Raw genomic sequence first — 15,536 nt, 5'->3', positions numbered from 1 at the left:
AATTAAAATTAACAATTTTTATAATTTATATTAATAAAATTTTATTGATTAGTTATATATAACATATCTATGTTTATATATTTCTATATATTATCTAATTTGTTTGTTGTCTAAAGACATCATTAAAATGTAATCATAAATTTTATTATATTATTTTTTAAAAAACCAGTTAACTTCGATTGTTTCTATTTTTAAACCTTAAGGAAAAAAATAGAATAAAATACTTTAAATTTTTATAACATTTTTAATTTATTAAAGATTTTAAAATTTTAATATATTTATAATAGCAAAAAAAGTAAATTTACGTTTCAAAATATTTAAAATATTTACTTATAAAATTTATTGGCAAAACTAAAAACGTTTTTATTTGTAATTTATTAATTTTAAATCTATGTTTTATAACATAAATTTATATTCTAATATAATTAGAATAAAAAATGCTTTTTTTAACTATTTTGGATTTTAAAACTAAAAATTAAAAAATTTATCTGATAAAATATTTTTATTGTTAATGAAAATCTAATAATATAAAATTATTATATTATAAAATTTTTTAAAATAATACTTTCTATTGATACGTATATACCATTTCATTAACGAGTAATACTTTAATTTTATATCATATTTGTAGTTTCTTTTCTATCCGATTTTATTTTTTTTCAAAAAATATTTCATATTAAAAAGATTTAATAATCAATCGTTATTTTTTAAATAAAAATTTCATATAGTAAATTAAATTGTAAGTTTATGAAGAATCTTTTTAACAGAATATATATTAGATATTCTATATAACTTGAAAGCATTTTTAAATACAATAATGTTCTAAATGAAATAGATTTTTAAAGCAAATTTCTAATCGATATATTAAATAATATATCTTAATAATAGATATTTTTCAAAACTTTTGATAATAAATTATTTTAATGATAATCGATTTCTCCCATTTGGTAAGACATTATCTTATTATAAAACGATTTCGAGTAAAATTAACCAAATTTTCCTAAAAAATACATTTGAATTGTATTTATATTATTTAATTTTTAAAGTAGATTATAGAATTTGATGTCTTAAGAAATTTAATAACTACTAGAAATTTGTATTAATATCTGAAAAAAATTAACATTATCTATTACATTATATTGATTAATTATCAAGATAATTTGATAACTTAAAACAATCTTATCTTAAATGATTTTGCTTTCTATTAAAAGACATTTATTATTTTCAATTATGATAAAACATTCATTAAGATTTTTAAATGCAATAGTTTTTAATTTTGTTCGGCATTGTTTGTATAATGTTTTACGAAATTTCAATTATTTAACGTAAAATATTAATAAATTTATATATTCATATTATTTTTATAAATTCTAATTAGATAAAAATATAATTTTATAATAAAATATTAAATAAAATAAAAAATCTTGTATATAAGAAAATATTCGAATACTAATAATTGCCAATAATTATAATAAAATTTCAACTTAACATTAATTAAATTCTCCAAAAAACTATGCCTCTAAATTATACACAATGAATATATTAATTGATAATAAACCCATCCAAATACTTCATTAAATATTTTAATTCGTAGATAATAGATAATAACATAAGTATCTGTTATTTAAATATATAAACAAAACCAACTTGTGTTTTTTATAGATTTAACCTTTTAAAATAGTTATATAAAATAGAATACCAAAATGCTGACAGAAAAATACTTTTTTTATACCCAAACTTGTATTTCGTGACGAAAAAAATGACTACATTCATCATCTTCAATATTTGGATAATATGGAACCATCGAATCTGCTTGCTGAACATACATATTATTATAAAGACGCCAATAAACATCACGAACTTTTCTACTTGGATGAAATAAACCTTGCAAAATATACATCATTAATATACCAGGCCCAATAGCAGTTCGAATACCGTCGATAGCGTTAATAACTACATGCATTAAAATATTTCATAAAAATATTAAAAAAAATACCAGCATTAATAAGATGAGGAGATTGTTCAAAAATATTTGGCCATACGGTATTCAATAAATGAATCATTGCATCTTCACAACCAAGACCAACAACACCAAGAGACAAATGAGAAACAGTAGTAGCTGCTGTTTGTCGATGAACCTGATCTCTATCTGTTAATGCATCGCATAACAATGGTACGACTGCATATATATAATCTTTCCCCATTTCACCTATATATTCGAATAAGAATGAAAGAGATTTCAAAACACCATTCTGAACATTAAGTTCTATTATATTGTTAACTCCAAAACATGAGAATATATAAGTTGCTACCTGGAACTCTATATTCATTCATTACTGCAGGTAAAACAGTAAAAGGTGCACATGTTTCTGCAACGATAGCAATTGCCACAGTTGTACAAACACGATTTTGCCGTTCTTGAACTTTCAAATTATTAAGTAAAGTAGCTAATACATCTTGTGGACCGATAGCCTTTGCAATAAAACCAAAAGTATTCACAGCTGCTCGACGGATACCTTTTTTATGTGCTTTAAGCATGTCTAAAAGTTCAAAACATATTCTCATCCACTCACGTGCTGATACGAATTCTGAACCACGATCAGCAATACGACCAACAAGATCGATAGTATTTTCTTGAACTTTTTCATGACGATTACGAAGAATAGGTGTCAATCTAGGCAATAAATCTTTAATTGGTGGCGTCATCGAAGTCATTCCAACAACATTTACAATTGACTTCAAAGCACCAAGAATAGATCCAAGAACTTCAGGATATTCTTCTCCTAAATATTCATAAAGCACCACACCAAGTTTACCCATGAGTTGTTCTTCTCCGCATGTCTTCATAACAACAGCAATACGAGAAATTAAATCTGCAGATTGCTGTCTTACTTTGGCAGATTTATTATTTAATCTCCACAAAATTGTAGAAACAATTTGCGGAAGATATGGTTTACATCTCATGCCCAATGCATTAACCACTGTTCCAAAACCATTTAGCATAACAATATCTTCCATAGATTGCTCTTGGAAAGCATATAAAACACCATCAATCAAACGTTCTTCAAGGCGTTTATTAATGTCAACAGCGCCTAATCCAGCGATAATTTTTTCAATTGTTTCGACAGCCATTTTCCTATACGGCTCACTTTCATCCTTTAAATGATCAACAATTTTTTCTATAATTTCTGTAACACCAACTTTTTGGGCAAGCTCTACAGTTGTTTCGACAACTTGACGATAATTTCTTCTATCAAGAGCCATTCTTCGTACCCAAAAGTTTTTGAAAAACTCAGGCATAACTTCTACTCTTAAATATGCAGAATCCACGCCATCGGTGGCAGCAGATTGACTAACAACTTTCAAAACAATTTTTTTCATTTCTTCATCTGGAGATTGAAACTCTCGTATCAAGATTTTCATAATTTGTGTAGTATAATGATTTGCATATTCCGCATCCATTAATGGAATTATATAGCCAGTTGCTTTTAAAAATGCGGCAAGTCCTTTACCCCGATGTTTCTGAACACCCTTCCATAGCGGACGCAAGACAATATCAAAAGATTCAAAGCCATATGGGGCAGCAGCTTCTGCAAGAGCAGCAATAGCTAAGGCAGTAATAATTCTAACCTTTTGCTGTTCATCCTCTAATCCTCCTCCAATAGCATCTACTAAACTAGTTAAATGAGGTAAAATTGCACAACCCATAAGAATAGCTATTTGTTGAACTATTTTGACGCCAGTATGTCTCGCTTGCCAACTCTTTTTACTACGACAAACAGCTTTCAAAAAAGGAAGCAAAGCAGGGATTCCAAGAGCAGATGCTACTACTGAAAAAGCTCTTGCTGTAGTATTCCGAACATATTCATCAACATGATCAATATCTGGACGCATAGTAGAAATCATATGAGCTAAACCAGCAGCTTTCGACAAATTTGAAATAATTTCACGGCCCTCAACACGTGCATAATAATCTTCATCAATTAATAAGGGCTCAATAACAACAAGAATTTTGTGCACATATGGACGTACAAGATCATCAAGTTTATATAAAATCCTATCAATAACTTTTACAAGAAGGTGCCTTTCCTGATCTTCAAGAGTACGTTCCATTAATAGGGGAAGAATTTGATTAAATAAAGAACCTGCACCGAACTCTCTTGCTTTATCTGTAATTTGTCTCAAAGCGGATTTCCTCATTGAAGGAGTTCCATTTTTAATTTTAAGTAATAATCGCATAATTTTTCGTTCTTTTAATTCTTCAACAGAAAGCTCAGACTCATCAGTAGAATCCATGAGTTTCCCAAAATACTTCATATCTTCTTGCTTAAAAAATGCGAGATCACCGACACCAGGAATATCAGTAGGTAGTCCAGCATTAAGCTGTTTATTAGCTGCGTTATCTATTTCCTGCATTGTAAAACCGCAGTCATTAGAAAACACAGGTGTAGCAACAAGTTTTCTAACAGGTGTTCGTATAGAAGCATATCCTGGAGGAGGATCAAGAACCTTAAATCCTTTTACAGGTAAAATTTCATCAAGTTCTTCATCTGAAAAATCATAAAAGCGCTGAGAAACATCTGTTCCAAATGAAATAGGCATTTGAGGTATCATATTTGGCAAAGGTGTTTGTAAGCCTATATAAAAATTAATTATGTATAAAATAAAAAAAAAATACCTTGCAAACCAATAGGTGTAATACCAATAACAGGGGTTTGATCCCATCGTGACTGTTTTGGCGTAGGTGCATCAGTTGCAGATCCTAAAGCTACAGGAGCAGGTGTTTGATCCCATCTTGATCGTTTTTTAATAACAGGCGTATCTTGGACGTCATTCCAGTTCGATTTATTTGACATATCATCAGAAGATGGTTCAGAGGTATCCCAGCGTCTTTTTCTAGGCTTTGATTCTTTATCTTCCTTATCATCGTTACTTTGAACTTCCTTTTTTTTAGCAATTGCACGATGAACTCTCTCTTCCTCTCTTTCAAGATCTCTTTCACGCATTATATCAGCAAATGAACGGCCACTATCTGAATCCTTGTCTTTTCTATCTTCAGAAAATGCGTCATATCGTGCAGGTGTAAGTATCTGATCAAAACGCCGTTTTTGATAATCCGATTCTCTGCTCACAATTTGCCGCTTGCTTCTAACTTTAGTAATTAACTCAGAATCTTCATTAGAGAATTCATTTAAAAGATGGGCAGGAACTGTGTATTGACCTGTATAAATTATATTTATTATTAAGAAAAAAATAATTATGGAAATAATTATAACATGCCTACAAGTTTATGTGTTTCATTTTTAGAATTTTGCTCCTCATCATCGATATTAATAGGAATGGTAGTATTGTATTCAATAGAGTCTCTATCATTACTATATAAATTTTCATCATATTCTTTATCAAAATTAATTTTCAATTCTTCTGTTTTTATTTTATCAAAACTAGAATCTTTTGAAGAAAAAGAATCATTTTTTTTTTTACAATCTCTTCCTGATTGGAGGAGACATATTTCTTCAAATTCAGGATCAGACATAATTTTCTTTTAAAAACTTTTTTCAAAATTTTAAATTTCGGATATTAAAAAAATCCAAAAATTTATGCCAAACCAAATTGTTTTTAAAAAATAACTAAGTGTATATTTAAATTAAATAATTTTTATAAAACTTATTGTCCTTTTTATCAAACTTTTATTTGCAATATTTATAAATATTATATTTATCACTAAAATTATTTTTTTGAGATCTCTACTATAAAAATTTATGCTATTTTATATGGGAAATTATTCATAAAATCACATTTACCTTTCAACACTTTATATAAGCTTTTTGTATTTAAGTCTCCCATAAAAGTATTAAATAATTTAATTATAAAAGGATTTAAAAATATTTTTACTAAAAGAAAATTTTATCTAAGATAATATTTAATAATTTATAATATCTATATATTTTATTTTATAATTTATGATTTTAACATTTTAAAATCATTAAAGAAGTAAGTTATGAATTACTCGATGAAATTTATACATCTTAAAACGTTATAAAGTATAGAAATATAAAATTTTTAAATAACTTAGATAAAAAAAGCCTTTTTTGTTTTAATAAAAGCCAAGTCATGAGCCAACGTACAGGATTTCGCCGTTTTGATGCATTTTCAAAAACAATAGAGGATGCACAAATTAAGACTATAAATGGAGGATTTATTACGATATTATCAATTATTGTAATTTTTGTTTTAATATCTTTTGAATGGCATGATTATAGGCAAATTGTTATATTACCGGAACTTACAATAGATCGTAGTAGAGGTAATTTTTTAAAAAATAGATATATTTATACGTTTTCTAATAGTATTTCCTTTTTTTTAGGAGAAAAATTGCAAATTAACTTAAATCTAACATTTCCTAAAATTCCTTGTTCTAGTATATATTACTAATTTATTTTTGTATATTAAAGATCACTAGTACTTTCTCTTGATGTTATGGACGTCTCTGGAGAGCTTCAAACAGATGTTTCACACAATGTAGTTAAAAATAGGCTTGACAGTAATGGAGTTTTTATTAACTCAACATCTCTCAATACACTTAATTTCCAACAACCAACTAAAATATATCCTCCTGATTATTGCGGTTCTTGTTATGGAGCAAAGGAAGGTTGTTGCAACACATGTCAAGATGTAATAGATGCATATACCTCAAATGACTGGCCTATTCCAGATACAAAGGCTTTTGAACAAGTTTTTTTAACTTAAAATTATATTTATTATTAAAGGGAATTAGTGTAAAGAAAATTATAATAATTTGAATGATTCTGATGAAGGATGCAATTTTGTTGGAAGAATAGAAGTTAATAAAGGTATATTTAAAATGAATATTATTGATTTATTATAATTATTAATAGTTATTGGTAATTTTCATTTTGCTCCTGGGCATTCATCGCAAATTATGAGGAATCACATCCATGATATTTATGATTATATGACTGATTCATTGCCTCATGATTTCTCCCATACAATCAATAAGCTTAGTTTTGGGCCTGAAATTGAAGGAAGAAGTTTACAAAATCCTTTGGATAATGTAAAAAAAGAAACAAATAACCGTTAAGAGAAGACAATTAATTAGTTTAAAGTTACTCATGATTATTAGCTACTTTAAAATATTCATATTTTATTAAATGTGTTGCATATCGTTTCGAATATTTATCAAAACCCTCACTGGATACCAATAAATACTCTGTTACTGTTCATGAACGATCAGTATCAGGTGATAGCGATCCTAATCATCCTACTCATGTAAGCCCCAAAGATGGAATACCTGGCGTATTTTTCTCCTATGACATTAGTCCTATAAAAATTATTGAAAAAGAAACCCGAGGAAATTTTAGCACATTTTTAACAAGTACTGTGATTATTATCAGTGGTGTCCTGACAATTGCAGGAATTGTTGACCGTATTTTATATGAAACAGAACGTCAAATGGAAAAAAAGCTAAGAGAAGGAAAATTTTTGTAAATTTAGGATTTTTTTAATATTCTATAATAATAAAAATGCTATAAATTTTGCTTTCTAAACACACTTATATGAATATTTTTCTACTAAATATAAAGTTAAAGTTATTAAAATGGAAATCCTATTTTTTTTGTTTTTATCGCAATCCGATAAAAGCTTACGATTTACGGCCAGTATTTTCTCCTTTGCTTAATATTTATTCTGGCAACAGGATATTATTTTTTTTTGATTTTTTTATTTCTTTATGATCTATAATCAATGAAGAGTATATCTTTTACGTTTTTTATATATTTAAGTTGCATTTTGGTAGCCGCTCTAGAAAATGCAATATCGTACATAAATGAACAAGGTAAGCCTTTTAAAAAATTTAAGTACTTGTGATTGATTTTCCCATTTTCATTTTTTTTTCAAAAAAGAGTATTTAAACAAGATTTAACTGAAAAAGCATTCAAAGTGAAATAAAAATGATATTTTAGATAATTTTAACTGTTTATGTAAAATCTTTTTATCACTTTGTTGCTTTTTAATTTAGATCTATACTTTATTCATCTAACATCATATTTTTCTTTTTTGAGCATTTACTTATTTTTTCCAGACTTTCAAGTGATAGAGTTATTTGAAAATGAAAAATTATTACTATTGGAAAAGATAAAAGGTTCTAAAGGCACTTGGAATCGTAGAATTAATAAGGATTCTAATATGAATTACTTTGAAACTCATCCGGGAGTTGATTATTTTAGAAAAGATGATTATGAAAATTTTTTTCCTGAAGGCTATCCTCAAGATAACCAATGGGTTGAGGAAATTTCCCAGAAAAGGGCGGTGATGGCACAGCTGGTTAAGAGGCAAGCAGCAGGACAAGCAGCAGGAAATGATGAGATTAAGGAGGAACAGGTTTTGGGTTTAATTGTGAAGAAGGAATATGAAGATGATGCTAATTGCAAGAAAAAGCTCGAAGAATATTGTGCTGAATTGAAGAAAATAGATGGAAAATTAGAGAATGTGGATGCCAAAGTTAAGGGACTTTGTGAAGATGGAAAACAAGGAGAAAAATGCAAAAGCCTGAAAGAACGGGTTAAAAAAGAATTAGATAGTTTTAAAACAGAAGTTGAAGAAGCATTGAATAACCTAACAGATGGAAAGTGTAGAAAATGTGAAGAAAAATGTGTATTATTAGAAGAAGCAGATCCAAGTAATCTTATAGAGAAGTGCGTTAGGTTGAGAGATAGATGTTATGGACGGAGGCATCAAGAAGTGACAAAAGAAATTTTTTTTAGGGCTCTTGAAGGGAAGGTTGATGATACAAATGAATGTAAAAGAAAAATGAAAGGAATTTGTCAAAGATTAAGTGGATATAATGATAAATTAATGTTTTTATGTCTTAATTCAGATGAGAGATGTGAACAGCTTAAAAAGAGTTATGGAGATATTTGCAAACCTTTAGGGAGGGAACTTGAAGATAATGAATTAGTGGAAAAATGTCAAGAATATCTTGAAAAGTGTTATTTTTATGGATCAAGTTGTAAGGATACAAAATGTGATAAAGTCAAGAATAAATGTAAGGGAAAAGGAATTGAATATGAAGGACCAAAATTAGATTTTAGTCCGGTTGAAGAAAAACCAGGATTTCTGCAAAAGATTGAAATAGAAAATCTTTATAAAAGACTGGAAGCTAAGGGAATTATTGATGGAGAATCAAAAGATAAGACGTTGCAAGATCTAATATTATTGTTGATCAAAGGAAGGAATGAAAATACTCCAAAAGAAAAATGCAAAGGAGCGTTAAAAGGTTGTGAATCTTTTAAACACCTAGATTATGAATTAGAAGAATTATGTGGAGATAAAAATAAAAACAATAAATGCAAAGAATTAGTAAATGTAGATGTGAGATGTATGAATTTTAAATTAGAACTTTACCTGAAAGGATTGTCTACGGAATTTGAAAAAAATAAAGAATCAGATTATTTTTCATGGGGACAGGTATCAAAATTGGTTAGTAGGAAAGATTGTGGAAAGTTTGAATCAGAATGTTTCCATTTAGAAGGGGTATGTACGAATGGAATTGGAAAAGCATGTGAAAATGTAAGAGTAGCATGCTATAAAAAGGGACAAGATAGGATGTTGAATAGATACTTTCAAGAAGGATTGAAAGGGCTTATTGGTAATTTTGGATTTATTACTAGCAATCTTGAAAAATGTCAAAAATCGGTAGTAGGTAATTATAGAAAACTTAAGGAGGATAAAAGATACTTTGCAAAGTGTCATCAACCAAATGAACTATGCCTTGAACTTTTAGATGATATTAGTGCTCAATCGGAAGAATTAGAAGTAGTTTTAAATTCGAGAAGAGATTTTCCAAGCAAGGAAGATTGTGTTGAATTGAAGAAAAAGTGCGATGATCTTAAAAGTTATTCATATTTGAATCATAAGAAATGTGATACACTGAATAGACGATGTGAATATTTAAAAGTTACAGAAGAATTGAGAAAAAGATTATTAAAAAGAGGAGATGATGCATTGAGAACTCAAGGAAATTGTACGGCAGTATTAAAGAAAGAATGTGAGGAATTATCTAGAAGAGGAAAAGAAGATTTTAGTGTTTCATGTGCTTTACGAGAAGAAACATGTAGTTTTATGGTAAAACAAACAGGAAATGAGTGTCTTTTTTTAAAAAATAACATGGACAATGAAAAAATTCTAAGTAAAATTGAAAAAGAAAAATCAAATGAAAGATTGGTTGAAAAGATCTGCACGTTATTTGATCAATATTGTCATCAATATATGGAAAATTGTCCAAATAGGTTGAAAAAAGGAGACACTGGGAATGAAAAAGGAGTCTGTTTGCAAGTGAAAGAGAAATGCAAGCCATTCTTGGAAAAGTTAAAATTGGAGGATGAGTTGACGCATGAATTGAAAGGTAATTTAGGTAAAGATGATGAATGTAGAAAAGCATTGGGAAACTACTGTACTAAGGTGGAAAAAGCAAGGAATCAAACACTGAATACTCTATGTAAAAATACTAAGAAAGAAGAACTTTGCAAGAAGTTGGTTGAAAAAGTAAAAGGAAAATGTCCAACCTTAAAAAATGAACTGAATAAAGAGAAAGATGAATTAAAGAAGAAGAAAGATGAATACGAAAAGGCGAAACAGGAAGCAGAAAAATTTGCGAAGGAAGCTAAGTTACCATTAAGACCTGAGCAAGCTAATGTTAGACTTGTTCGGAAAACATTTGTAAATGGAGGGGTATCAGAAGCAGAAAAAAAGGCATTTGATAGAATGGCAAGAGCATTGGAATTGTATCTAGAATTGAAAGAGAAATGCAAAGCTTTGAAAGTAGACTGCGGTTTTAGAAAGGATTGCCCGGAGGGTGAACCTATCTGTAAAGAAATAGACAAGTTGTGTGAAGGAATACAAGCATTAAAAGTTACACCGCAACATACGGTGACATTAACGACGACGAAGTTGATAAATGGAGGAAATGTAATAGAACAATGTACATTTTCTCAAACAACAGGTATGTTGACAAGTACATTTACACTAACATCTACAGTGACATTGACGTCGACGCAAAAATGCAAACCTATGAGATGTACAACTGATTCAAATAAAGAAACAGAAACACAAAAAGAGGAGGAAGAGGAAGAAGTGAAACCGAATGAAGGAATGAAAATAATAGTTCCGGAAATGATAAAAATCATGTTGTTGGGAGTGATTGTTATGGGAATGTTGTAAAAAGAATGAAAAAAGAGATTAGAATGAAAAAGTGCATATATACACTTTTTATATATAATATAGAAGATATAGAAGAATGATCTATAAATTTTTAATAAAGAATGAAGAATTAAGAATTAAAATTTTGATTATTTTACCCCGCAATTTTACCCCCACAATTTTTTACCCCGCAATTTTGCTTTATAGGGTAAAGTCCAAGCTTATCATAAAAGATTAAGGAAATCTATGCTTATCATAAAAAAATTAAAATGTATGGTTATTTTGAAAGAATTATTTCAAGATTTAGATTTGATTCACCCAGTCATATGCTACTCAGGGACAAGCGATGGGTAGAGGAAGTCGCCCAGAAAGAGGCGGCGATGGCACAGCCGGTTAAGAGGCAAGCAGCAGGACAAGCAGCAGGAAATGATGAGATTAAGGAGGAACAGGTTTTGGGTTTAATTGTGAAGAAGGAATATAATGATGATGCTAAATGCAAGAAAAAGCTCGAAGAATATTGTGCTGAATTGAAGAAAATAGATGGAGAATTAAAGAATGTGGATGTCAAAGTTAAGGGACTTTGTGAAAATGGAAAACAAGAAGAAAAATGCAAAAACCTGAAAAATAAAGTTAAAAAAGAATTGGATGATTTCAAAACAGAAGTTGAAGAAGCATTGAAAAACCTAACAGATGAAAAGTGTAAAAAATGTGAAGAAAAATGTGTATTATTAGAAGAAGCAGATCCAACTAATCTTGAAGAGAAATGCGTTAAGTTGAGAGATAGATGTTATGGACAGAGACGTCGAGAAGTGACAAAAGAAATTCTTTTAAGAGCTCTTAAAGGGAAGGTTAATGATACAAATGAATGTAAAAAAAAAATGAAAGAAATTTGTCAAGGATTAAGTGAATATAGTGATGAATTAGTGTTTTCATGTTTTAATTCAAATAAAACGTGTGAATACCTTGGAAAGAATCATGGAGATAATTGTAAGCCTTTAGAGAAGGAACTTGAAGATAAAGAATTAGTGGAAAAATGTCAAGAATATCTTGAAAAGTGTTATTTCTATGGATCAAGTTGTAGTAATTCAAAATGTAAAGAGTCTAAGGAAAAATGTAAGGGAAAAGGGATTGTATATGAAGGACCAAAATTAGATTTTAGTCCTGTTGGAGAAAAACCAAGATTTCCGGAAAAGATTGAAGTGGAAAATCTTTATAAAAAAGAAGAAGCTAAGGGAATTATTGTTGGAAAACCAAAATATAAGACGTTGCAAGATCTAATATTATTGTTGATCAAAGGAAGGACTGAAAAAGATAATAAAGAAAAATGCAAAGAAGCGTTAGAAGGTTGTGAATTTTTTAAACACCTAGATTATGAATTAGAAGAATTATGTGAAGATAAAGATAAAGATAAAGAGAATAAATGCAAAGAATTAGTAGAAGTAGAAGATAAATGTACGAATTTAAAATTAGAACTTTATCTGAAAGGATTGTCTACGGAATTTGAAAAAGATAAAGAATCAGAATATTTTTCATGGGAACAGGTATCAAAATTGGTTAGTAGGGAAGATTGTAGAAAGTTTGAATCAGAATGTTTCCATTTAGAAAGTGTATGTACGAATAAAATTGAAAAAGCATGTGAAAATGTAAGAGTAGCATGCTATAAAAAGGGACAAGATAGGATGTTGAATAGATACTTTCAAGAAGGATTGAAAGGGCTTATTGGTAATTTAGGATTGGCTGATGAGAATCTTAAAGAATGTCAAAAATCGGTAGTAGGTAATTATACAAAACTTAAGAAGGATAGAAGATACTTTGCAAAGTGTCATCGACCGACTGAACTATGTTATGAACTTTTAGATGATGTAATTCTTCAATCGGAAGAATTAGAAGTAGTTTTAAATTTGAGAAGAGATTTTCCAAGAAAGGAAGATTGTGTAGAATTGAAGAAGAAGTGCGAAGATCTTGAAAGTGATTCATATTTGAATCATGAGAAATGTGATACACTGAATAGACGATGTGAATATTTAAAAGTTACAGAAGAATTGAGAAAAAGATTATTAAAAAGAGGAGATGATGCATTAAGAACTCAAGGAAATTGTACGGCAGTATTAAAGAAAGAATGTGAGGAATTATCTAAAAGAGGAAAGGATGAGTTTAGTGTTTCATGTGCTTTACGAGAAGAAACATGTAGTTTTATGGTAGAACAAACAGAAAATGAGTGTCTTTTTTTAAAAAATAACATGGAAAATGGAAAAATTATAAATAAAATTGAAAAAGGAAATGAAACATTGGTTGAAGAACTCTGCACGTTGTTTGATCCATATTGTCATCAATATATAGAAAATTGTCCAGATAGGTTGAAAAAAGCAAGCAATTCCAATAAGAATGGAGTCTGTTTAGAACTGGAAGAGAAATGCAAGCCATTCTTTGAAAAGTTAAAATTGGAGAATGAATTGACGCATGAATTGAAAGGTAGTTTAGACAAAGATGATGAATGTAAAAAAGCATTGAGAAAGCATTGTAGTGAGCAGAAAAATTCAGCAAATCAGAAATTCAATAGTTTGTGTAATACTGATAAAGATAAGGATGTTGAGGAAAAAGTTTGCAAAAAGTTGGTTGAAAAAGTAAAAAGAAAATGTCCAACCTTAGAAAATAAACTGAATGAAGAGAAAAATGAATTAAAGAAGAAGAAAGATGAATACGAAAAGGCGAAACAGGAATCAGAAAAATTTACGAAGGAAGCTAAGTTAGTATTATCAAGACCTGAACAAGATGGACAAGGTGGAGGATCAAAGGCTCAAGATGGCAGTGTTCCTAAACCAGTGGGACCACCGGTACAGCCACCAGCACCAGCACAACCAACACCAGGAGGCGTACCAGCACCAACACTAGCACCGCCAGCACAACCAACATCAGGAGGGGCACCACTACCAGTACCACCAGCAGCACCAGCAGCACCAGGAGCACCATCAACACCAGGAACACCAGCAGCACCAGCAGGGCCAGCAGCACCAGGAACACCATCAACACCATCAACACCACCAGCAGGGCCAGCAGGGCCATCAGGAGGAACACCAGGAGCACCAGCAGGGCCACCAGCACCAGGAGGATCAACACCAAGTGGAACGACAAACACGAGTAATGTTATACTTGTTCGGAGAACATTTGTAAGTGGAGAAGTATCAGAACCAGAAAAGAAGGCATTTGTTGCAACGGCGAGAGCATTGGAATTGTATTTAGAATTGAAAGAGAAATGTAAAGGTTTGAAAGGAGACTGCGAGTTTAGAAAGGATTGCCCGAAGTGTGAAACGGTCTGTAAAGAAATAGACGAGTTGTGTGAAGGAATAGAAGGATTAAAAGTTACACCGCATCATACGGTGACATCAACGGCGACACAGACAACGACGACGACAGCAACGACAACGACGACGACGACAACAACAACAACGACGACGACGACAACGACAACGACGGCAACGACGACAGAATCGGTAGATGGAGGGAAGGTAACGGAAGAATGTACATTAGTTCAAACGACAGATACATGGGTGACGAGTACATCGTTGCATACGAGTACGTTGACAAGTACATCTACAGTGACATCAACGGTGACATTGACGTCAATGCGAAAATGCAAACCTACGAGATGTACGAGTGATTCAAGTAAAGAAACAGAAACACAAAAAGAGGAAGAGAAAGAGGAAGAAGTGAAACCGAATGAAGGAATGAAAATAAGAGTTCCGGAAATGATAAAAATCATGTTGTTGGGAGTGATTGTTATGGGAATGTTGTAAAAAGAATGAAAAAAGAGATTAGAATGAAAAAGTGCATATATCCATTGTTTATATATAATATAGAAGAAGATGTAGAAGAATGAGGTGTAGATTTTTAATCTAGAATAATGAAATAAAAATTGAGAATTGCCGTTTAATTATAGGAAAAATGGAGAAAAAAGCCCGAGAGTTAGTGGAGAATTGTTAAAGATGATAAGAAAGTTTAAAGAAGTTTTTATTAGAGATGAGATTTTGGAAGAATTTATTGAAGATGATAGATTAGGAGGGGGTTTTTATTAAATTTAAGAGATTAGAAGGAAGTTTAGAGAGATATTTATTGGAAATGAGATATTAGATAGAGATTTAGGGTTTTTTTATTAATAAAAATGATAAATGAATGTTTTGGATGATTTTATTGAAGATAGTAGATTAAAGTTTTTATTAAATTTAAGAGATTAAGTGGAAGTTTGGAGAGGATTTTATTAGAAATGAGATATTAGATGGAGATTTAGGGTTTTTTTTAGTAATAAAAATGATAAATGAATG

The 15,536-nt window shown here is 29.9% G+C and overlaps 4 protein-coding genes across 4 annotated transcripts; 3 read left to right on the top strand and 1 right to left on the bottom strand.

Annotated features, from left to right (window-relative positions):
• Positions 1 to 1,518: 1,518 nt before the first annotated feature.
• On the bottom strand, positions 1,519 to 5,536 carry PNEG_00004 (splicing factor 3B subunit 1; the record flags this gene model as incomplete). Its single annotated transcript, XM_007873663.1, has 5 exons — positions 1,519 to 1,953; positions 1,997 to 2,266; positions 2,313 to 4,637; positions 4,679 to 5,221; positions 5,281 to 5,536. 5 exons carry the CDS (start codon positions 5,534 to 5,536, stop codon positions 1,727 to 1,729), a joined length of 3,621 nt encoding a protein of 1,206 aa, XP_007871854.1. The 3' UTR covers positions 1,519 to 1,726.
• A 521-nt stretch (positions 5,537 to 6,057) lies between these two features.
• PNEG_00003 (hypothetical protein) lies at positions 6,058 to 7,509 on the top strand (the record flags this gene model as incomplete). The annotated part of the gene is made up of 6 exons (XM_007873662.1): positions 6,058 to 6,307; positions 6,368 to 6,421; positions 6,464 to 6,735; positions 6,779 to 6,854; positions 6,900 to 7,097; positions 7,145 to 7,509. Exons 1-6 carry the CDS (start codon positions 6,115 to 6,117, stop codon positions 7,507 to 7,509), a joined length of 1,158 nt encoding a protein of 385 aa, XP_007871853.1. The 5' UTR covers positions 6,058 to 6,114.
• Positions 7,510 to 7,707: 198 nt separating this feature from the next.
• On the top strand, positions 7,708 to 11,342 carry PNEG_00002 (hypothetical protein). The gene is made up of 2 exons (XM_007873661.1): positions 7,708 to 7,855; positions 8,102 to 11,342. Exons 1-2 carry the CDS (start codon positions 7,765 to 7,767, stop codon positions 11,236 to 11,238), a joined length of 3,228 nt encoding a protein of 1,075 aa, XP_007871852.1. The 5' UTR covers positions 7,708 to 7,764; the 3' UTR covers positions 11,239 to 11,342.
• A 144-nt stretch (positions 11,343 to 11,486) lies between these two features.
• On the top strand, positions 11,487 to 15,011 carry PNEG_00001 (hypothetical protein; the record flags this gene model as incomplete). The annotated part of the gene is made up of 1 exon (XM_007873660.2): positions 11,487 to 15,011. The coding sequence occupies one exon, from the start codon at positions 11,487 to 11,489 to the stop codon at positions 15,009 to 15,011; it is 3,525 nt and encodes a 1,174-aa protein (XP_007871851.2).
• Positions 15,012 to 15,536: the final 525 nt, after the last annotated feature.

This window comes from Pneumocystis murina (genome assembly GCF_000349005.2).
Source record: "Pneumocystis murina B123 chromosome Unknown supercont1.5, whole genome shotgun sequence".
NCBI classification, from domain to species: Eukaryota; Fungi; Ascomycota; class Pneumocystomycetes; order Pneumocystales; family Pneumocystaceae; genus Pneumocystis; species Pneumocystis murina.
Note: the sequence above shows the minus strand (reverse complement) of the source record. Positions and strands in the feature narration are given on the sequence as shown.